Here is a 23,883-nt window from a genome sequence, read left to right on the forward strand (position 1 = left end):
TCTGACAAAGCCCTTAGGATAATAATCAAATTCAATAATTTCAGATAGCCAGCCTTTCTAGTTAGTGGCAGAGCTGGCTTCTTCTGATGAAAAGTATTCAACCTGTATGATGCTGCCTGACCTACTGAGTGTTTCCAGCATCCTCTGCTTTTGTTTTAGATGTCTCATAACTGCAGTTTCTGGTGTCCTGACTGCTTGAACACCTAATAAGCTGAAAAAATACAATTTGTAATCAAAGTAAAGCACTGCAAGAAAATCAAAGGCAGGTTAGCCCAGATTGAATGTGGGTATATATGCTGGCCTTTTGAATTAAATACTGTTAAGGGAGATTGTTTATACATAGGGAATCTCCTTTCAAAATGAACTACTTATATTTTCCCACAGTATAATCTACTTTCCACCCCCTTAACCTTTCAATCTCTCTCTGGAAACAGCTCGTACCCTCTTTGCAAGTTACATTCCCGACTATTTTTATTTCCTTCAGAAAACTTGTTACTATGTGTTTGCTTCCTTCCTCCAAAGAAAAAAACACAAGAAAGTAAAACAATAGGTCAGACAGTATTAGTTGAAAGAGAGGCAGTTGTTTCATCAGAATTGGGAGAGAAATCTAGGTGGCCTAAGTGAAAAATGCAGAGGAGAGGGCAACAGCGGAACCAGAGGAATTGCTCACAAAAAGTAAAATAATGGGACACAGTTAAGCTTAAACTTCTGTCTCTACATATACTGCCAATGTTGTAATGCTGATTTTCATCTGGGCTAGGGTATATATTAGCCTTTGGCTTGCTGGTTTGTTAATACTATTTTTTCTAGTGATGGTATTTAATTCACCCTGCTGTTATTTAATATTAACAGAATGTCTGAAGATATTTCAACCATAAATTCCGATATAAACTTTTTACTTAGTTTCTCCTTCTGTGACTCCCTTAGTTAACAGAAATGGCTTTGCCTTTGAATCTTTTCTAATTCATAAAGAAACATAAAATCTAAAATACTACAGCACAATACAAGCCTTTTGGCCCACAAAGTTGTGCTCACCTTATAACTTACTCTATGATCAATCTAACCTTTGCCTCCTACATTTTCCTATCATCAATGTGCCTATTTAAGAATTCTTACAAGCCCCTAATGTATCTGCCTCTACTACCACCACCCCTGGCAGAAACACACATAGATACTTTTCTCTTTGGCTCCCTTGCACCAATTTAGAATCAAATTGTTTTACTTATTTATTACTAAATAATTCATATTTATCTTAGGCATTATATATACTATTATTTGTCATAGAAACTGGTTCAAGCATGCATTGCAAGATAACGTTTTTCATTAACTTCCTCACACTATCTAGGATGTTGGGGTATGATGGAGAAATGGCATGATGCCAGTATTAGTGACTATTGGCAAAGCAATAGGAAAGTCAAAATGTAGTAACATATGGTTAGATCTCATGTTAGACAATCAACTAATGCATTCTGTATTTGCCAACATTGCACTAACGGGAGGAGAGAGGGCTTATACCTCGGCTTCATATACAGACTCTTTATTGTGGTCACAATAAGAGAAAATAAGTGTCTGAGAATATACATCCAGCAATAAATACCTACTCAATGGCAGGTAATGCCTAACTATGACCCATATTCATTGCTGTCCGCCGCAAACAACTTTATTGCACTTGCGGACGAAGTCTAACTTGATCTAATACGAAACGTCAACCACCTTTTCCTGTGTTCTTCCGTGTTGCTTTATAGCTTACTTATCTCAGACCTCCACCCCAACCGAAACTTGTACAACCTAGTCTCAAACCCAAAGAGTTCGTCTGAGAACCCCGACAGTGTGCCACCGTATGTGCTTCATCTGCACGCCACGTCTCTCATGTGCTCCCTTCCTCAGGCAGTGGTGGCGGAGCAGAGTAACGTCGGGAAAGGAAGAAATAGCAGCGCCCGAAGCTGTTTGTTTGCAACGGCACCTGAGCATCGACAGAGAAGCCAAGGAGCTCATCTCGCTGATTTGGTCATTTCCTCTGTTGCAACCCAACGGCTGACAGCCATGACGATGTAGGTTAGTGAAAGACTTGTTTGCAACAGCCATTCCAAGGCTGCAAGACTCCTCATGCTGGGAGATCACCAATACATTCACTCTTGTCTAACACACTAACTGGTGCATCGATTTCCACTCAATACCCAGAATGGAGATGGTTCACTCTGCTACACCCCACCCTCCCCCGACACGATAACTTATACTCTGCCCTCACCATAAAACATTGATCCTCCAGTCTCGTGCAGAAAGCGAACTCTCCGATGTTTGAATAGAAAAATAGTTAAGATGGTGAGAATCAGCAAAAAGTTGAATATCAGCAGCTGCACCGTATCCTGGCGGTGACTTTCTGCAACGCTCCGGCCCGAGATGGACTTCGTCCCAACTTGGGGCACCATTTTTGACGGATGTAGACTCTGGGCTGAAGGGGGAGGTAGGGGTTCTCTCCGGGCTTGGCTCGGGCGATTCAACTACGTCGAATGCGAGCTCAGACTCGGAGGGATGTGATCAGGCTGAATTTTGGGCGAATTGTCAGCGCTGATACCGGCCTGCAGTTGGCGACAAGGGAGGATGCCGGGCTGACGTTCGCCAGTCAGACAGCCGGAGTTGGGCGAACTGTCAGAAATGACTGCAGGTTGAAATTGGGCGGAGTGTCAGCACCCACTCACCGGGGATCCACTCCGTTAGATCCTCTGCTTGCCGGCAGCCGCCGCGCTGCTCTATGGGAGCTGTAGTTCAACTCTCCATCTGCTCAGCAGTGTGACAGCACCCGGGACTACATCTCCCGGAGAGCTCTGGGCCGCGCCACCCAATGTCATTCAGCTGAGCTTTTGGCTCCAGGCGCAACGATGAAGAGGTATTTGCTCCTTTCTCCCTCTTTCATTCAGGCTGCCCCTGACTGTATAACCCCGAACGGTTCTTCACCGAACACCATTCCGTGGTGTCCGAATCAGGCATCAGATTTGCCTTAAGATAGAAAATGATGGAAGTACTCAGCAAGTCACACAGCATCTGTGGATGTACTCCCACGCAGGAATGGTTCAGGTCGGCCGCTTACTATTGCTCTGCGATTTAATAATGTAATTTCTGAGATAATGTAACGTCAGTTCTGCGTTATAACCTATTCCCAGTATTTTTTTTTTAACCAGGTCGTTGAACACATATCTGCTGGCCAAACAATACTCAATAGTTCTGCTTCGGCCCTCTGGGGAATAAAATTTCGCCTCATAATTGTCCTAAAGTGGTGACTCATCTTATTTAAACAGTGATTCTTAGTTTCCATATAGTCAACCTGATTCTGAAGTAAGGACGCAAAACTGTAAGAGTTCTTCTGATGGGATTCGTCAATGCCTTATGTAACTACTATAACTCCTTAATTTTGCAACCTCATCCCCTAGCAATAATTAATAACTTATGTTATCTTTTCCAATACTTGCCTCATCTAGATACTACCCTTTTGTGAATCACGATTCAGATACGCTAATCCGTCTGTAATTCAGACCTCTGCAAAGGGGGTGGTGTGGTGGACTGTGAGGAAGGTTGCTGTGGTGAACTACATATACCAGAGTTATTGATGGTGCATCAGTTGCTAAAGGCTGAAGCAGGATAGAGATCAGTTGGAAAGGTGGGGCAAGCGCTGATAGATGGAACTAAGCACCAACAAGTGCAAGATCATCATTTTTGAAGTCAAATAGGAGGAGGACAAACGCAGTAAATGGTAGGGCACTAGAGAATGTTGATGAACAAAGAGGCAAAGGGCTGCAAATCTGTTGTTCCCTGAAAATAGCCACACAGTCTGATACCCATTTGGCATGCCTTTGTTGTACCGCTGCGAATGAAATCTCCAGAGAGACACTGAAGCTGGTGTACATACTCTAGATGTCTTTATTCAGCAAAACAAGCAGCAGCTTCATTCTTGAGGCGCTCTTGGAAGCAGGGGCTTGCCTGCCCCAATATTACATGACATGTTTATATGCTGAAGATCAAAGGTAACAGCAGGACAATCCTATAGGTGCAATGTGTCATCAGTGCTTTCTCTTAATTACATATAGTTTTCAACACTTCCAACACACCACCCAAAATGAGCACTAATCCCCATTGTCTCTCATCTCAGGTGATCAGCCCCAGTCTGCAGCTCCAGGGAGACCATTGTTCAGAGTTGCATTTTAAATTCAATCTGCAATCCACATTCAAATCTGGAGATTGGTTGCTGTTGAAAATAGTATTTGCTGTGTACCCTACCTCCAGAATAAGCCCAAATAGAGTGGGACATAGAATATAGTATTTGGGGTGTTAGGTTGTAAAGTGCTGGTTAGGCTGCACTTGTGTGCAATTCTGGGCACCACACTATAGAATGGAGCTGATTGCTCTGGATGAAGTGAAGAAGTTGACTCAAATAGAGCCTGGGTTGAAGAACTTTAACAAGGGGAGAGACTGGACAAGCTGAGTTTGTTTTGTCAGGATTGAAGGAGGCTAACAGGGCCTGAAATGTCAGTCGTTTATTCCTCTCCATAGATGATGCCTGACTTATCTATCTATCTATCTATCTATCTGTTGACTGATTAAGATACAGCACAGAACAGGCCTTTCTGGGCCTTCGAGTTGCATCACCCAGCAACCCCCCCCCCCCCCGATTTAACCCTAGCCTCATCACAGGACAGTTTACAATGATCACATAACCTACCAACCGGAATGTCTGTGGACTATGGGAGGAAACCAGAGCACCCGGAGGAAAGCTGCCCAGTACAGTTATGTTATTGGTTATGTCCTGGCATAACCAATAGTTCTTTTGCATAGCCTAAATTTATTTGCATACCATTATGTAAACATTTACATAATGTTTATGCCCTCAGGGATTCTGGTTTGTTGTATTGTTCTGAAATAGTCCAGTCACTGTTAAAGTGACATACTGTATTTGAATTCCCCTTAAAACTTCTATCTCTCACCTATGATCTATACTTTCTTGTCTAAAACTCTTTGATTGCACTTGGGTCGCTGATACTGTAATGCTATCCCTACACTGCCCCTGCCACCCCACCAAGCTTTGTTCATTGGAACATTTCATAACCATTCTGTTGGTGCCTCGTGCAAGCGGGCTCTCAGATCCAATCCCAATGGCACACCACTCATTACATCTTTCCAATCAAATTTACTGTTTCATGTCAATGACTTAATGTCACAGTCATATCCACAGTCAGTTCTGTTGAATGTCAATGGCCTAAAATGTTAGCTTTCTCTTTCTCCAAAGACATTTCCTGGTTTACTGAGAACCCCCACCATACTTTTGTTCTCAGATTTTCAGCAATTTTGTTTTGATTTTCAGATATTTCTGTAATATCTGTGGATTCATTTGTGTTGACGTTTGCATAAGTAAGTTATGTCCCGGCATAACCAATAGTTCTTTTGCATAGCCTAAATTTATTTGCATACCATTATGTAAACATTTACATAATGTTTATGCCCTCAGGGATTGTGGTTTGTTGTATTTTTCTGAAATAGTCCAGTCACTGTTAAAGTGACATACTGTATTTGAATTCCCCTTAAAACTTCTATCTCTCACCTATGATCTATACCTTCTTGTTTTTGATGTCTCTCTGGTGTAAAAAAAATTTGCTGAGGCTTCATAAGGCATAGATCAGACTGCACTTGGAGAATGGTGAGCAATTTTGGACCCTTTATCTAGAAAAGATGTGCTGGCAAAGGAGAGGTGCCAGAGGAGGTTCACAAAAATGATCCCAGGAATGAAAGGGTTAATATATGAGGAGTATTTGATGGCTCTGGGCTTCTAATCACCGGAGTTTAAAGAAAGAGGGGGAATTCATTGAAACCTGTTGAGTATTGAAAGACCGTGACAGAGTGGTGTGGAGAGGATGTGTACTATAGTGGTACAGTCTATGGCAAGAGGGCAGTCCCTCTTAATAGAAGGACATCATTTTAGAACAGAGATGAGGAGGATTTTTTTTAGCTGGAAGGTGATGAATTGGTGGAATTTATTGCTATACTTGGCTGTGGAGGCCAAGTCATTGGGTATATTTAAAGCCCAGGTTGATTAGTAAGGGCGTCAAAGGTTACAGGGTGAAGGTAGAGAACAGCGTTGAGAGGGATAATAGATCGGCCATGACTGAATGGTCTAATTCTACTCCTATGTTTCATGTCTTATGGCCTTATTTTGATTTGTACCCGACTTATGCCTTTCATAATCTTACTTACTTCCAACAAACTGCTTCCATTCTTCACTGTCAGCCACCCAGTGACTGATGCAGGCTGAAAATAATAAAAAATACTATATACATGAATATTTGACTGCAATTCAATCAATGATATATTCACTTGATCTCTTGATTTCTTCATTCATTTAAGTCAAACTGGAGATTGCAAATAATAGCTTTGAAATATCTATTCTGGATACTCCCAGTTCCAGTGGATTACTTTAGTAGGGATGCCTCACGTCTGGTCTTGTTGCCTTTACATAACTTCTTGACAGATTGCAATGTATTATGCATTCTGTATCATCATGTTAGTCAACTCACCCAAATGGACAAAATGTCAACAAAGGAATTAACACAATTGCCAGGAACCCACCAATAACCACAAGAGTTACAATTAGACATTATATTTGTACATGACTAGATACCATGATCTCAGTTGCAACCATCTTGACTTAACTTCCTTTTACGATTTCAAACAGAACTGTGCCTCAACCTTCCTCCCATGATGACCGTTATAAACACTGGACTTTTACTATGGTCTTACTAAGACTGTTGAAATCACAAAATTATTTATTTTGATACTTGGAGCAAAGGAGGATGACAGATGACATGATAAAGGTGTACAAGATTATAGGAGGCATAGGTTCAGTGGACAACCAGAGACTGTTTCCAGGGCAGAAATGTCTCATACAAGGGGGCGTAATTTTAATGTGCTTGGAAGAAAATATTTTTTTTACACAGACGGTGGGTGCAGGGAATGCGCTGCCAGGTGTGGTGGTAGAGACTGAAACATTAGTGACATTTAAGAAACTGTGTGATTGGCACAAGGATGATAGAAAAACTTGAGGGCTACATAGGAGGGAAGAACACCCATTATCATAATTTTTCAGACTTTCCATCTATAGCAGCACACTGTATAACATTATAAGGACACATCCCACTTATAAATCAGGCATTGTATCTTCCTCTGTATTGTATGGTAATGGAAAATTCGCGTCTCACCTTTCTCCAGCAGGTGCCTCCGCTGGCTTCTCATCAGCAATGGTGCTTCCTTTCCATTTTCATGCATGGTCACACTTTCCTGTTCTACTTCCACCCTTGTGATCCTGAAAAGATTGCTCACTCTCTTAACATTTCCGGACATTCTATATGCAGTGCAAATTATTGGATCCACTCACACCTTTCAAGTTCCCCAACACATCCATCATGTCAACTTCCTATTGTCATCTCTGATGTCCTCCATTTTGCTCTCTGTGCTGGTCCTTGCCCAAGGCACAATATCCTACATTGAATGCCAGTATATTTATGTTGCTGCTTCATCAGTGTAGAGCTAGTAATTGGGAAGTCTTTCCCAATGGCAGTACAGCATCAACTAAACTGCAGTACAACAATACATAGTGATAACACGTAATACAAATCAGTTCCTAATGCTGCCCTATATGCACATACATACCTGACAATCATCAACAAATATTACATTAAGTTGGGGAAATAGCACTTCTTTTAGCTTAATACTTTTGATAATAATAGTAAAACAAACCCCTATTTCCTTCACAAGTAGATAGGGTCGTAAAGAAACCTTTTGGCATGTTGGCCTTCATAAGTCATTGTACTGAGTACAGAAGTATTGAAATTGCATAATACATTGGCAAGGCCTAATTTTGGAGAATTGTGTGCAGTTTTTGTTACTTACTTACAGGAAAAATGTAAATAAGATTGAAAGAGTGCAGAGAAAATTTACAAGGGTGTTGCTGGGACTTAAGGACCTTAGTTATAGGAAAAGATTGAGTAGGTTAGGACTTTATTCCCTAGAACATTTAAGACTGAGGGGAGATTTGATGAGGTATACAAAATTATGAGGGGTTTAGTTGGAGTAAATGCAAGCAGGCTTTATCCACTGAGGTTGAGTGAGACTACAACTAGAGGTCATAGGTTAAGGGTGAAAGGTGAAATGTTTAAGGGGAACTTCTTCACTCAGAGGATGGTGAAAATATGAAACAAGCTGCCAGAGCAAGTGGTGGATGCGGGGTCAATTTCAGCATTTAAGAGAAGTTTGGATAGGTACATGGATGAGACGTGAAGCTGTGGTCTGGATGCCGGTCGATGGGGCTAGGCAGATTAATGGCTGAGAACAGATGAGATGGGCCCAAGGGCCTGTTTCTGTGCTGTAGTGTTCAATGAATCTAAAAAAATGAAAAACAGACTACAGACTACAAATTCTGAACATTGGAATAAAAGCTGAAAATGCTGTAGACACTCAGTTGATTAGGCAATATCTGTGCAAAGGAAAACTGTTAATGCTTCAGGTTCGAAAACTAGGAAATGAGAAAGAACTCAGGATTTTTAGTCCAGGCCTATGGATTAAGACACAGTGTTATAACAACTACACTACCACATCCTCACTGATCTTGGTGATAACCAATTTTACCTTTCAAAGAAGTGTTTTAACTGACAGTTTCTGCAGGAGCAGAAGACACCCATCACATTTGGATTATTTTCTAAGGAAGAAGAGCTATAGAGAAGAGAAAAAATGACAAAGGAATTGCAGTGAAAGATAACTTTTTAAAACAATCACAGTTTTTAATAAAATTACTTTTGAATATCCTACACTCTTTGACTATTCATTTCATTTATTTTTTAAAAAATGATGTTAATAGCAGACATTGACAATACACTAGCTGCTCCCCTTGAAAAATGCCAGTGAGTGGAAACCATATAATTCCATAATGGGTGGGGTATTATCTTTAATCTTTCTAAATAGAGTGCTCAACAAATTCTCGTTATTGTTACCAGAGTGGTTATCTGCAGTTCTTCTCTGCTCAGTATGTGATTGGGAGTTCTGGCAGTATTGATGAGAAGGATACTAAAGATAAAGCCAAGCCTGAAATACAACAAAATTGAGTCTGAGCCCTGACTAGCCTTTCCAGAAGTTGTAAGCCTCATACTTTGAATCACATTTTTGCTATGAAAAGCAAATCCTGAACTTTTTTTTTTAGCTGTTATGTTATGCCGTATCTTTTCTTTCTCCTCTTTTGCATAAAGAGATCTCTTATCCTGTGCAGTTCAATTTGTTCTCTCACCCTGAGTTCACTGCCCTCCTTCCTTCCGTTCAGCTCTCATACCAATAAACTCACCCATCTGACTACGTTCATGTCCGTCCCATTGACCTTGTCAGCTCCTGCACCCTTGCTACTTCATTTCCACAGGCCAGCTCACTCGCCACTCGCCTCTACACCCTCAGACCCTCCTTCGTTTTCTGCCTGCTCTTGAAAGTTATTTTTTCCGAAGATTCTGCCAACAACACTTATAAAAGAACAAACTAAAGTCCAGCTTTCTTGGGCCTCCATTTGCAGAGGACACTTTTGCAGCCATTCAAAATGTTTAAATGCACCCTCATATCCACCTTTTCTCAATAAGATTCTAATTAAATTCCACTCTGGGCGTTCATCCTCCTTTCTCCCTTGAATATGGAACACAACTAGTTTAGATGTTCGCACCCCCATTCCCCACTCTGCACTTTTACTTCTGCTTATTACTTTGCCCCTAGATTCCCTCCTCCTTCCCTTTCTCCTACTGTCCACTCTCTTCTGCTATCAGTTTTTTTCTTCTCTAGCTGGTGACCTTTCCCATCCATCTGGCTTCACCTATCACCTTCCAACTAGTCTCTTTCCCCTCCCCCCAACTTTTAATTCGGACATCTCCCACATCCCATCCCCACCCCCCTCCAGTCCTGAAGAAGGGTCTTGGCCTGAAACGTTGATTGTTTATTCATTTCTGTAGATGCAGCCTGAACTGCAGAGTTCCTCCAGCATTTTGTGTGTGTGCTGCTTTGGATGTTCATTTGCAGACAGGTAGGATCACATCAAGTGGTAACATATGAAATCCTCCACTTTTTAAAACTAGCTACAGTTCCAGCATTGTTCTGATGTGAAGATAACATCGAATGTCTATTTTCAATCAGCAACCATCTCTTTAAACTGCTCTTCCTGAAGCCCAAGAACTTTTACACTCAGTGGCCACTTTATTTGGTACACGAGGTACTACCTATGTTTACAGTCTCCTATGTCTGTATCCCATCCACTTCATGTGTTTTGTGTTCAGAGATGCTCTTCTTCACACCAATGTTTTAACACGTGGTTACTTGAATTACTGTTGCCTTCTTGTTGGCTTGAACCAATCTGGCCATTCTCCTCTGACCTCTCTCACTAACAAGGTGTTTTTACCCACAGAACTACTGCTCACTGAATGTTTTATTTTGTTTTTCATATCATTCTCTATAAACTATAGATTTATGCATGAAAATCCCAGGAGATACAGTCATACCACCCTGTCTGCCACCAACAGTCATTCCATGGTCAAAGTCACTTAGATTACATTTCTTCCCCATTCTGATGTTTGGTCTAAACAACAACAGAACCTCTTGACCATGCCTGTATGCTTTCATGCATTGAGTTGCTGCCGCATGATTGGCTGATGAGATATTTGCATTAGCAAGCAGGTGTACTTAATAAAGTGGCCACTGTGTGTATATCACTAAAACAGAGGTAAACATTTTACATGCTGCTAAGCTATTGCTGCGTCCATTACTTTTCTCAAAGAGCCATATCAGATCAGGGATTGATCCAAACTGTTTTTCTAAATTGGTTTATTATTGTCTTGTGTATCAATATACACTACCATGAAAAACTTGACTTGTTTACTCTTCATACAGATCAATTCATTATAACAGTGTATTGAGGGTCATACGAGTTAAAACAGTAACAATGAAGAATAAAATGTTACAGCTACAGAGAAAATGCAGTGCAGGTAGACAATAAGGTGCAAGAACATAAAGTAGAATGTGAAGTCAAGATCCAACGTTATTGAATTAGGGAACCATGACAGTGAGCTAGAAGCTGCCCATGAGCTTGGTGGTATGTGTTTTCAAGCTTTTCTATCTGCCACCTGATTGGGGGGGGGGGGGGGAGAGGACTGAATATCTGGAGTGGGTGGGGTCTTTGATTGTGCTGGCTGTTTTACAGAGACAGCAAGAAGTGTGGACAGCGTCCGTGGAGCAGAGGTTGGTTTAAGGTGATATACTGATCTGTGTCCACAATTCTTTGTAGTTTCTCGCAGTCACGGGCAGGACAGTTGCCATACGAAGGCATGACCCACCTCTGCTCCATGTACTCTGACTGAAGGGGAGTAGCTGTGCTTCAGGTTTCTGTGCCTCCTATCTGGATGCTGACTACTGTTTTGTTTTGCAGATTCAAAGCACTAAACTAAATCAAAGGAAGATGCGAAAGTCCGAATTGTGAGTCTAACTTTGTTCTTTTACTCTACGCACTTATCACATGGCAGCGTGATGATGTACGCAACTCACATATTTATACATATAACTCAATTATCCAAGCTAACAAGAATGCTTAATCAACCAAGATATTCACAAATATTAGTGAAATATTAAATACGCAACTATGATGCATTGATAAAAATTGCTGAGGGTAAATGGGGATGTGCCAAATTTCACTAGCCTCCTGAGGAAGTAGAGGGGCTGCTGAACTGTCTTGGCCATGTCTACATGGTGAAACTAGGACAAGCTATTGGTGATGTTCAATCCTAGGAACTCGAAGTTCTTAACTCTCTCGACCTCAGCGCTGTTAATGCGAATAGGAGCATGTGCATCGATGCCTTTCCTGAAGTCAATGACTGGCTCTTTTTGTTTTGCTGACATTGGCTGTTATCATGACATCATGTCACTAGGCTCCCTGTCTCCTTCCTGTATTCTGACTCAGAGTTAATTGAGATATGGCCCACCACTGTAGCATCAACTGCAGACTTGGAGATGGAGTTACAGCAATATCTGGCCATGCAGCCAAGTATGTACAGGGAATTGAGCAGAGGGCTGTGAACATAGCCATGAGGAGTACCAGTGTTGCTTGTCCTTACTATTTACAGACTGTTGGTCAGGGTGTCAAGGATCCAGTTGCTAAGTCAGGTTTTGAGTCCCGGACCTAGGAACTTGGTGATGAGTTTGCTTTGAATTACAGTACTAGAAGCAGAGCTATAGTCAATAAACAATGGCCTAATGTACTGTAGATGTCTTTACGGTCCAGATGCTCCAGAGGTGAGTGTAGGGCTAGGGCGATGGCATTTGCTGGAGACCTGTTTCAGCGATTGTGAAACTAGTGGGAATATGCCATGACCAAAAATGGTGGAAGTCAGAGCCACTAGGCAAAAGACATTAAGGCACATTATCCTGTTTATTTTCATAGGTGCTGGAATGATAGTAGACTTCATAAAGCAGGTGGGAACTTCAGACTGAAGTGTGGAGAGATTAAATCTGTCTGCAGATAACCCCGCTGGATGATGGCTTGGTAGCGTAGTGGTTTGCACAATGCTTTACAGTACCAGCAACGCCAGTTTAATTCCCAATACTGCCTGTGAGGAGTTGGCACGTTCTCCTCGTGACCGTGTGGGTTTTCTCCAGGTGCTTCGGTTTCCTCCCCCAGCCCAAAGACATACTGGTTGCTAGGTTAATTGGTCGTTGAAATTGTTCCATGATTAGGCTAGGGTTAAACTGGGGGATTGCTGGGCGGCACAGTTTGAAGGGCTGGGAGGGCTCTTCCCCGCTGTATCTCGATAAATAAATGACCTGCGCCGGACACCATTTGGGTTGGGTGTTTTTTCCAGGACACTGATTGTACCTCTGCAGTGGTGTGGCAAACTAAGCAGCACACACAAAATGCTGGAGGAACTCAGATGGCCAGGCACCACCTATGGAAAATAGTATTGTCGGCGTCTCTGGCCGAAACCCTTCGGCAGAACTGGAGAAAAAATGCTGAGGAGTGGATTTAAAAAGTGGGATGGTGGAGGGGGAGGGGGGGTGAGGGGAGAGAGAAACACCAGGTGATAGGTGAAACCTGCAAGGGAAGGGATGAAGTAAAGAGCTGGGAGGTTGATTGGTGAACGAGACAGAAGGCCATGGAAGAAGGAAAAGGGGGGGAGGGGAGCACCAGAGGGAGTTGATAGGCAGACAAGGAGATAAGGTGAGAGAGGGAAAAGGGGATGGGAAATGGTGAAAGGGAGGTGGGGTGAGGGCATTAGCAGAATAAATCAATGTTCATGCCATCAGGTTGGAGGCTACCCAAACGGAATATAAGGTGTTGTTCCTCCAACCTAAGTGTGGCCTCATCACGACAGTGGAAGAGGCCATGGATAGACATATCGGAATGGGAATGGGAAGTGGGTGGTCGGTGAAGCAGCCTCCCAATCTACGTGGGGTCTCACCGATATACTGGGGGCCACACCGGGTGGACCGGACACAGTAAATGACCCCAACATACTGACAGGTGAAGCGTCACCTCACCTGGAAGGATTGTTTAGGGCCCTGGATGGTAGTGAGGGAGGAGGTGTAGGGGCAGGTAGGGGCACTTGTTCCACTTGCAAGGATAAGTGCCAGGAGGGAAATCAATGGGGAGGGAAGAATGGACAAGGGAGTCACGTAGGAAGTGATCCCTGTGGATAGCAGTAAGTGTGGGTGTGGGAAAGATGTGCTTGGTGGTGGGATCCCATGGGAGATGTGGAAGTTTCAGACACCTCCTACACCTCCTCCCTCACTACCATTCAGGGTCCTAAACAGGGAGGTACAGAAGCCTGAAGGCAACACACTCAAAATGGTGGAAGATCTCAGCAGGTCAGGCAGAATCTATGGAAAGGAATAAAAAGTCGATGTTCCGAGCCGAGACCTTTCATCAGGACAGAAATCTGAAGAAACACACCAACCAGGTGAAAGGATAGCTACTTCCCTTCAGTCATTCAGGACAGGAAAGGAATGGAGTGTTATGGGCTGAGTGCAGGTCAGTGGGACCAGGTGAGGGGAAGCATTCAGCATGGACTAGAAGGGCCGAGATGGCCTGTTTCCGTGCTGTAATTGTTATATGGTTATATGGTTATTCAGATCTTGATCCAACTGGCACAACCCTCATCACAACAGTATAGCAACACTATAACTGCCTTCATCATTTTACACTATACAGGACATATTTTTATTATGATTGTTTTTCCTTGTAAAATTGTGAATAATTCAATGTTTTATTTATGCTTTTCAACTGGATGCTACATATTGGATGCTATGTGCTTATGATGCTGCTGCAAGTTGAAGTTTTTCATTGCACTTGTGCATACATGCATTTAAATTGAGAGGAAAACTTAGCTAATTTTATGATAAATACAGTGAACATTTTTTAGACATCTTGAGACACTGATAATAAAATAAACATGAGATTAAAGAATTTAAGAATTTCAATAACATACTGTTTTAATTTTGTCTCTAGATGAAGTCCCAAGTAATCATTTAGTTATAGTGGATCCCAGTCATCTGTGATCCTCCATATGCAGAATAGGCCACACGTCCTTACTGTGCAGTTTGATGAACCAGCTGCTGTCATTTGGATCAGATTACAGAGGATATCTTGTGTCTTCAGGGAATAAGACACTTCCTCTGATAGCTGAATTCCCCATTAAGCATAGGAAGGCACCAAATAGAAATTCAGTGGTCAAATCAATCTTATGTAACTGTTGTTTACTTCTTCTTCTTCTGAGGGAGTCCCTTAGAATGGAGGAATGCTTGTCTTTCCTCCCGTTTTGTAGGTTCAGAGGTGGCCAGTGAGGCTGTGGTGGCAAGCACGGTCTCTTTCATGTGTGAAGCTGAAGGTGGCTGAGGGGGTTGTCCCTCAGTATTGTACTGTTGTCACTCATCCAGGGCTTTTTTGTGCTCCCTTGAAGTTCTCAGTGCCTTTCAAAATGCTCCTTTCTCCACTTTGGCTGCTCATAGAGTTATAGAGAAGTACAGCACAGAAACAGATCCTTCGGTCCCTGCTGAAACCATATAAGCTGCCTACTCCCATTGACCTGTACCGGGACCATGGGGCTCCATACCTCTCCCATCCATGTAACTATCTAAATTTCTCTTAAACATTGAAGCCAATCTCGCATGCACCACTTGAGCTGGCAACTCAATTCACACTCTCACAAACCTCTGAATGAAGAAATTTCCCCTCATGTTCCCCTTAAGCTTCGCATTTTTCACCGTTAGCCCATGACCTCTGATTGTAGTCCCACCCAACCTCACTGGAAAAAGCCTACTTGCATTTACCCTAACTATAACCCTTATAATTTTGTATAACTCTATCAAATCACTCCTCAATCTTCTACTTTCCAAGGAATAAAGTCCTAACCTATTCAATCTTTCCATATAACTCAGGTCATCCAGACCCAGCAACATCCTTGCAAATTTTCTCTGTATTCTTTCAACCTTTTTAGTATATTTCCCATAGGGAGGTGACCAAAACTGCACACAATACTCCACATTAGGCCTCACCAATGTCTTATGTAACTTAAACTGAACATCCCATCTTCTGTACTCAATACACTGATTTATGAAAGCAATGTGCCATCAGCTTTCTTTGCAACCTTATCTACCTGTAACACTACTTTCATCAAATTATGGACCTGTGTTCCCTGATACCTTTGTTCTACAACACTCCTCAGTGCCCTACTATTTACTGCATAAGAGCTATCCTGATTGGAAGTGCAAAACCTCGCACTTGTTTACATTAAACTCCATCTTCCATTTTTCAGCTGATTTTTCTAGCTGATGCAGCTCTCTCTGCAAGCCATGACAGCCTTCCTCACTTCCACTATGCCCCCAATTTTGGTGTCTTCTACAAATTTGCTAATCTATTTAACCCCATTATCATCCAGATCATTGCTATAGTGTACAAACAACAAAGAATCCAGCACTGATCCCTATGGCATACCATTAGACACAGGCCTCCTGTCAGAGAGGCAAACCTCTTCTACCATTCTTTGTCTTCTCCCACAAAGCCAAAGCCTAATCCAATTTACTACCTCATCCTGAATGCCGAGCGTAATCAGGTGTCAGAGAGAATGTTGCATTTCTTCAAGGAAGTTCTCAGCACATCCATGATTTTTTTTTCCATGTGCCTGGAAATCTCTAACTGTCTGCTCCAGGAATCTGGTGCTGGGTACCACAACACAACCAGCTGAAAGTAACTCAGGCCATGCTGCTGGGGTGGGAGAAGACACTGACTTCGGAAAAGTTTGTGAAGACAACATTATTTTTCCATTGGCCTGAAATGTCAGCTGAAGGTAATTCAGGTCTAAGAAACCTTTGGAAGGTTCAGGGATCACTCTTCCCTAGTAAACCTTGTGTTTTCTGCTGGGACTTGACGTTATCTTCAAGTAAGGTAAAAAAAATTGCAGCAGGCTGCTGTGCAGAGGGACTTGTGAGTGCTTGTGCATGAATCACAAAAGGTTGCTTTGCAGGTGCAGCAGGCTATCAAGAAGGCAAATTAGATGTTGGCCTTCATTGCTAGAGGGATTGAATTTAAGAGCAGAGAGGTTATGCTGTCACTGTATAGTGTACTGGTAAGGCCACATCTGGAGTACTGCATGCAGTTCTGGTCTCCTTACTTGAGGAAGGATATAATGGCTTTGGAGGTGGTGCAGAGGAGGTTCACCAGGTTGATTCCAGAGCTGGGGAGAGATTGAGTCACCTAGGACTATACTCTCTGGAATTCAGAAGGATAAGAGGAGATCTTTAAGAAACATATAATATTATGAAAGGGATAGACAAGATAGAGGCAGGAAAGTCTTTTCCACTGGTAGGAGAGACGAGAACTAGAGGGTATACCCTCAAGTTTTCAGGGAGTAAATTTAGGATGAAAATGAGGAGAGCTGCTTTTCCCAAATAGTGGTGAATCTGTGGAGATCTGTGCCCAATGAAGCAGCAGAGGCTACATCAGTAAACATATTCAAGACAAAGTTGGTTAGATTTTTGCATAGTGGGGGAATTAAGGGTTATGGGGAAAAGGCAGGTAGGTGGAGATGAGGCCATGGTCAGATCAGCCATGATCTTACTGAATGGCAGAGCAGGCTCAATGGGAAGATGGCCTACTCCTGCTCCTCTTTCTTATGTTCTTATGTAAATATAATTCCCTCAGTTGCCCGAAGGCTGACAGATATATTGAGGATATTCTTGGCAGTAAATGGTTGTAGGGTGGCCACACATAATAGTTTGTGCAATGTTACCCAATGTCAGCAAAACCAAGGAGCTGCTTATTGACTTCAGGATGGGCCAGTCCCCATCGGGGATCAGAGGTGGAAAGGGGCAGCAACTTAAAATTCCTTGGTGTTATTATTTCAGAAGACCTGTCCTGGGCCCAGCATGTAAGTGCAATTACAAAGAAAGTAGAGCACTGCCTCTACTTCCTTAGGAGATTGCGAAGATTCACCATGACATCTAAAACTTCTATAGATGTGTGATGGAGAGTATATTGACAGGCTGCATCAGAGCTTGGTATGGAAACAACAATGTCCTTGCATGGAAAATTCTACAAAATGTACTGGATACAGCCCAGTCCACCATGGGTGTAACACTCCCACCATTTTGCACATCTACATGGAGCGTTGTTGCAAGAAAGTAGCAACCATCACCGGGGATCCCCACCACCCAGGTCATGTTCTTTTCTTACTGCTACCATTCGGAAGAAGGTACAGGTGCCTGAGGTCTCACACTACCAGTTTCAGGAACAGTTATAACTACTCAACCATCAGGCTCTTGAACAGAGTGAATAACTTCCACTCAACATCACTTGCCCCATCACGGAACTGTTTATACAACTTCTGGACTCACTTTCAAGAACTCTTCATCACATGATCTTGAAATTTATTGATTGATTGGTTTGCTTGTTTATGTATTCTTTTTTTTCTTTTTGTATTTGCACAGTTCCTTGTCCTTTGCACATTGATTGTCCACCCTGATGGTGCAGTCTTTCACTGATTTAATTATTGTAAATTGGATTTATTGAGTATGCCCACAAGAAAATGAATCTCAGCATTGTATATGTTGACGTTTAAGTACCTTGATAATAAATTTACTTTGAACCTTACAGTGCCAGTGATCATTGATCAGGTTTCAATTCCCACTGCTGTCTGTAAGGAGTTTCTGCATTCTCCCTGTGACCACCTGGGCTACCTCCAGGTGCGCCATCTTCATTCCACATTCTAAAGTGAGTGGTGGGCTTGCTACGTTGGCACTGGAAGCATTGTGATACTTGCGGTCTGCCCCCAGCACAGTCATCGGACTCTGTTGGCTGTTGAGACAAAGTGATGGGTTTCACTGTATGCTTTGATGTTTTATACATACAAATAAAGCTCACCTTTCAAAATATTCTAAATAGTCATTCTATCAACACAAAACATGAACAACTTCATAAATTCATTATTTTAAAAATGATGCAAGAATCTTTGTATGTTTAAAAGCAGTAATTTGAGATTCATCATTAAACTATATCTATCCTTTTCAATCTAACATCATATTTCAAGCAATGAAAAATGCAAGGTAGACTGGAAGCAAGGAATCTATGCTGGGAGCCAAGGGAACTGCAACACAATAATCCAAATGCCCAGATGAATGATGTGAATACATTAGTCCATCCCAGCAGCTCGGAATTCTAAATCAAATTAATTAAATATATTTGGAATAATAAAAACTTAATAAAGTAATTCATCAAGGTCATGACTAATCTTCTATTTCAGTTCCATTTGTCTGCCCAAATCCCATCTTCCTTTATTCTCTTAATATCCAGAAAACCATCAGAATCAGAATCAGGTTTATTATCACTGACAAATATCATTAAATTTGTAGCTATGCGGCAGCAGTGCAGTGCAATACATTAAAAATACAATGAGTTACACACACACACAGATGTACATATAGATTGATATACTGTAGATATGTACAGTGGATTCCAGTTAATTGGGACATCAGTAATCAGGACAGCCACTTATTTGGGACAAGTCTTAAACAACAAAAACTAATCAATAAAATAGCCAGGATTTCCTTCATTTACTTGGGACACTATGCAGGTTACTTGGGACAGGAGACTCTTGCCAAACAGTTTCTAACTAGCATTAGTGGCATGAACTTGTGTGGCTGTCAGACACTACATTGTGCTCAGAGTGAATAGTTTTTAAATAGCACCATTTGCGTGTGTTTGTGTTAAAAAAAACCTGATATTTGTCATTGATAATTGGTGAGAAATATGCAGTAAGGCAACCTAGAATTGCTTTGCTCACTGCAGTTTCAAGCATTCAGGCTTGGAGATAACAGAAATGACAGGTAGTGAAAATGAAACTACAGGTATTCACTACTTCAACAAGTTATGAACTACGAAGAATTTAACGCTATCAACAATCATCTTGAATGTTACAATGAAGATGATGATTTGGAGGATGTGATCATCAAAAGCACTGTTTGAAGGCGGTCCATTATCTTGTAGGTGTCTGTGCTAATTTTGTTCATTCACAATCAAAAGAACACAGCAGCCTGTTAGTTGTCCATGCTATCTGACAATGAGAGTGAAACCTGTGCAAGAGTTTTTAAAGTGGAAAAGCCATTGCACTGGGACAGTTCTACTCTCTCGACCTCAGAAGTCCAGGTCTAATAGTACAAATAGTTGTCACAACTGGGGTGGGTCTTCCTTGCTTGCAATGGATAAACGTGACTTCTCTGTGCCTTCTGCTCTTCACAAAGAGTTACAGAACTGCCTTCTTAGCTGTTAGATCTCACTGTTGATCTCATCCAGAGCAGACTTCACATGCTAGGACAGGCATGTCTCTGTTTCACGGGGGGTACGAGGCCCGCCAACTACCCTCACCTGGTTTAGCCTGCGTGTCAAGCGGTGTCCTGGAGTGTGGCTGCTGTTGAATACAAACTACTTGGAGCCACAGGTGAGAGCTGAGTGTTTGGTGGGGACCAAAGGTAAGTGAGCTGTCCTGGAATGGACACGAAAAGCACCTTCATCAAAGGTGCTACCCCTCCCTGTACACCCCATACAAAGCAGAGTACACAGGATAAATTCCTCTGTCAATAACAATTAGACTAATACACAGTTATATAATACTGTAGTAGCATTGTTAGTGTTTTAATTTGTTCTGTATTGCGTTCAAATATATAATGTGTCAGTTTGTCTTTTTTAATACCTTTTTAACTATTTCCATAGTTAAAAACTTCAGCTAATTGTGGCAGTGGCTTATCTGGGCCAAAATATACTTGTCCAGATGTGTCCCATTTAAGTGTAATCCACAGCTTCTATAGAATCTATAGCTTCTACATAGAATGCTTCTTCTGACACCCAGGAACTTGAAACTGCTCACCCTTTCTACTGAAGATCCCAACCTCCCTTTCCACAATCAACTCCTTGATCTTGCTGTTGTGGAGTACAAGCTTGTTTAAGTCTGTGATTAAACTGAAGTACCACAGCCCTCTGGGATGCAGAATTCCAAACGTTTACCAGCTTCTGAGTGAAGGTATTTTCCCTCTTCTCAGTCCTAAATTGCCTTATTCTGAGACGGATCCCTTATTTAGAACTTCTCGGTCAGGGTAAACATCCTTGCCTGCATCTAACTACTGATCCCCACAAGAATATTGTAGGCAAAACAATAATGTGCCAGAAAAACCCAGCAGACCAGGCACAAGCGTGGAGGCAAAAGGGTGTTCGATGTTTTGGATTATGACTCTATATTGGGACTGAGAGTGTAGAGAGAAGATAGCTAGTATAAATAGTTGAAGGGGTGAGATGGTAGATGGTTGTTGACAGGTTGAACTCCATGGGATGAGGAATGATGAGCAGATGGAACCAGGTGAGGGAGGGAACAGAGGAATGCAGAGGCTGGCAATTGATTGGTAGAATCAGATTAGGGAGGGACAATGGGCAGATAGAGAAAAATGGGGGCAGGGACAGTTCGAGTAGGTCATAGGAGAAGAAGCCAAGGTGGATTGATGTGTGGGTGATGGGAAGTTGGCAGTGTGGGAAGGTGAACAAATGGAGAGAGACCCCAGATGAATCAGTAGGAGTGGGAATGAAACACAGAGGGAGTGGAATTAGAAAATGCAACGTTCATACAATCAGGTTGTTGGCTGACCAAGTGAGATAAGGGGTGCTACAGTCTGCTGGAGGAACTCAGTGGAGGGGGGGGGGGTGTCAAGCAGTATCTGTTGGGGGAAGGGTGTGGGGAGGGCGAGGGTGAGGAATTGTTGATGTGTCAATATTCGCCCTTCTTCCAGAAAACTGCCTCCAAGTCTATGCCTGGAGCACTGAATGCAAAACACAAGGTTGGATGAGGTGGACACATATCTTTGCCTCACCTGGAAGGACACGAAAGATCCATGGATGGTTGTGCGCGAGGTGGTGTAGGGACAAGTGTTGTCTCGCCTATGAGTGGATGGTGAGGATTGAGTTAGAGATGGATTTATTCCTGCAGGAATGTGAGTGAGAGGGGAAGATAGAACTGGTGAAGGTTCCTGGTACAGCCGGAGGATATTGGCAAAGAATGATATGCTGGATGTGAAGGTACTGGGGTGAAGGTTGAGGACTAAAGGATTTATCTACGTTCTGCCTGGAAGGAAGTTGTGGAGGCGTGTCAATGGTTGGGGAGGGAGCAGATGTGCAGGAAATGGAGGAAATATGTGTGAAGGCTCATCAACTTACAGTAAAAGAGAAGATATGTTTCATGAAAAAGGAAAGTTATTTCAGAAGCCCTGGAAAAGAAAGCTTCATCTTGATTGGGAGCAGAGAAACAAAGTAAAGGATGGTGTTTCAAGCAGTAGTATATCAAGGCAACACGAGTTGCTGTGTTGTCTAGACAATGCTTTGCCACTCATCTGAGAAGGTTCTTCAATTCTGATCCATGATGGTTAGTTTTCTGGCTTATAGCAGGTATAAAAAGTTTAAAAATATAGCAATCACATGAGGGTCATTAAGAGTTGTAGAGGTAATGAGAGGGTCATTAGTTTTATCTTTGCGTGAACGGAGGTGAGAACTGCTGTGGAGACACCGGGGTAGGAATGTTAGGACGGCATTATTAGTAGCTGATAGGTGGTGTTTTACACACCCCCCGTTTCAGGGATGGGTTTTCCAGTTTGACAAAGATGGTTTCTTTAACCCTTCTTTAAAACTACCTATCGTCCCTGTCCAAAATGTACACATTGTTATCATCAAAGGAGTGTTCCTTGTCCTTTAGGTGTTGATCTGCAGCCGAGTCTTGACCTGAGGTTAGCCCTCCTATGTTGGGCCATCCATTTGCAAAGTGGTTGTTTTGTTTCGCCAATATACAGGTCTGTGCAGTTCTCACTGCACTGAATAACATATACAATATTGCCCTGTTTAAGATTGGGTGTAGGATCCTTGGTGTGGACGAGTTTCTGTCTGAATGTGTTTGTAGGTTTGAAACACAGGGATTTGGTGTTTGTTGAAAATCCTTCTGAGTTTCCCTGAAACTCCAGCTACATGTGGGATGACTCTGTTTTTCCACCTGCTTTGCTCCTTACCTCTGTCTGTTGGGCTGATGTCCCTGCTGGTTTTTGTTGCTCGTCATGAAGGCCCAGTCAGGGTAGCTGCAAGCTTTCAAGGTTTCTCTCAAATACGTGTGTTCCTTGTCCTGAGCTGTAATGTTGGTGGGCACATTCTCGGCATGGTGATGTAGTGTTCTGATAACCCCCAATTTATGTACAAATAGGTGATGAGAGTCAAACCGTAGATACTGATCTGTGTGGATTGTTTTCCTGTAAACTTTAATATAGCGATGTCTGTTTTCTTTGATAAGTACTGCACAGTCTAAAAAGGCCAGTCTGTTGTTCTCAACGTCTATCAGCTACTTACAATATGGTCCTAACATCACTACCCAGCAGTCTCCACAACCGTTCATACCTTCATTCATGCAAAGATAAGACTAATAACCCTCTCATTACTTCAACGACTCTTAACAGCCCTCATGTGATTGCTATACCTTTAAACAGCTCAGAGTTTGTTATGACCCACCATGGATTAGAACTGAAGAAGCCTCTTGGATGAGTGGCAAAATGGCTTCTGGACAACACAGCAAGTCCAGTTGCCTTGATTTACTACTGCTTGATATACAATGACCTGGATGACTGAGAACCTTCATAGAAAAAGGATGGTGTTCTTAAAGGAGACAAAATGAGTGGAGATTTAATCTGGGTAACTGTGGGAGTCAGAGGTTTTATAGTAAATGTCTGTTTATAGTTTGTCTCCAGAAATAGGGTCAGCAAAGGGAGAGGAATGTGAGAGCAGGGTCAAAGTGAATAGCAAATAATTTTCTAAGTGTAAGTGAGATCACCCCTTGTTCTTTTGAACTCCAGAGATTGCACCCTCAGTCTGTCCAATTGGGATTACATGGCAATCCCAGAAACAGGTGTTCATCCTCACAGACGAGTACAATAGTCTCCTGCCGTGTTTGGCAAAGTTCATATTTCAGTTGATTGAGAGATTTGGGCTGATAACATTTGAGAGGAGTAGCAGACACACAGATAAATGCGTTCCATGTATTACAGGCATTGAAATGATCATCATTGCTGATCATTCACAGGCATTCATATTCTGTCGTAAGCTAAAAACAAACACAATTATTGAATTTACCTTGTATCTCATATTGGAATTAGTCTGTCATCAAACACCTGGCATAAATTTATGAGCTGCCTTAGTAATCCATATTAATTTTAATTTTCTGAAAATTAGCTTGAAAATTGAAAGGGAATAATATTCAGTGAATTGTTCAT

The 23,883-nt window shown here is 42.2% G+C and overlaps 1 protein-coding gene and 1 long non-coding RNA gene across 6 annotated transcripts in view; one reads left to right on the top strand and one right to left on the bottom strand.

Moving 5' to 3' along the window:
- The window catches only part of LOC140725691 (sodium/hydrogen exchanger 9-like), a 531,897-nt gene extending 529,462 nt beyond the window's left edge, over positions 1-2,435 (bottom strand). For all 3 annotated transcript variants that reach the window (XM_073041518.1, XM_073041520.1, XM_073041519.1), the window contains exon 1: positions 2,249-2,435. In XM_073041518.1, the coding sequence (XP_072897619.1) occupies positions 2,249-2,429 (181 nt within the window). In that variant the 5' untranslated portion in view covers positions 2,430-2,435. The remainder of the gene's footprint in view (positions 1-2,248) is intronic.
- Positions 1,705-18,474, top strand: LOC140725697 (uncharacterized). 3 transcript variants are annotated; one of them, XR_012098415.1, is made up of 4 exons: positions 1,705-2,055; positions 10,020-10,090; positions 11,486-11,532; positions 17,449-18,474. It is a non-coding gene; the product is annotated as an uncharacterized lncRNA (long non-coding RNA). The 3 variants fall into 3 exon arrangements; XR_012098416.1 differs by lacking the exon at positions 1,705-2,055 and adding an exon at positions 2,733-2,887; XR_012098414.1 differs by lacking the exon at positions 1,705-2,055 and adding an exon at positions 2,896-3,075.
- The last annotated feature ends 5,409 nt before the right edge of the window (positions 18,475-23,883 follow it).

The sequence above is a fragment of the Hemitrygon akajei genome, chromosome 3, assembly GCF_048418815.1.
Source record: "Hemitrygon akajei chromosome 3, sHemAka1.3, whole genome shotgun sequence".
Taxonomy (NCBI): Eukaryota; Metazoa; Chordata; class Chondrichthyes; order Myliobatiformes; family Dasyatidae; genus Hemitrygon; species Hemitrygon akajei.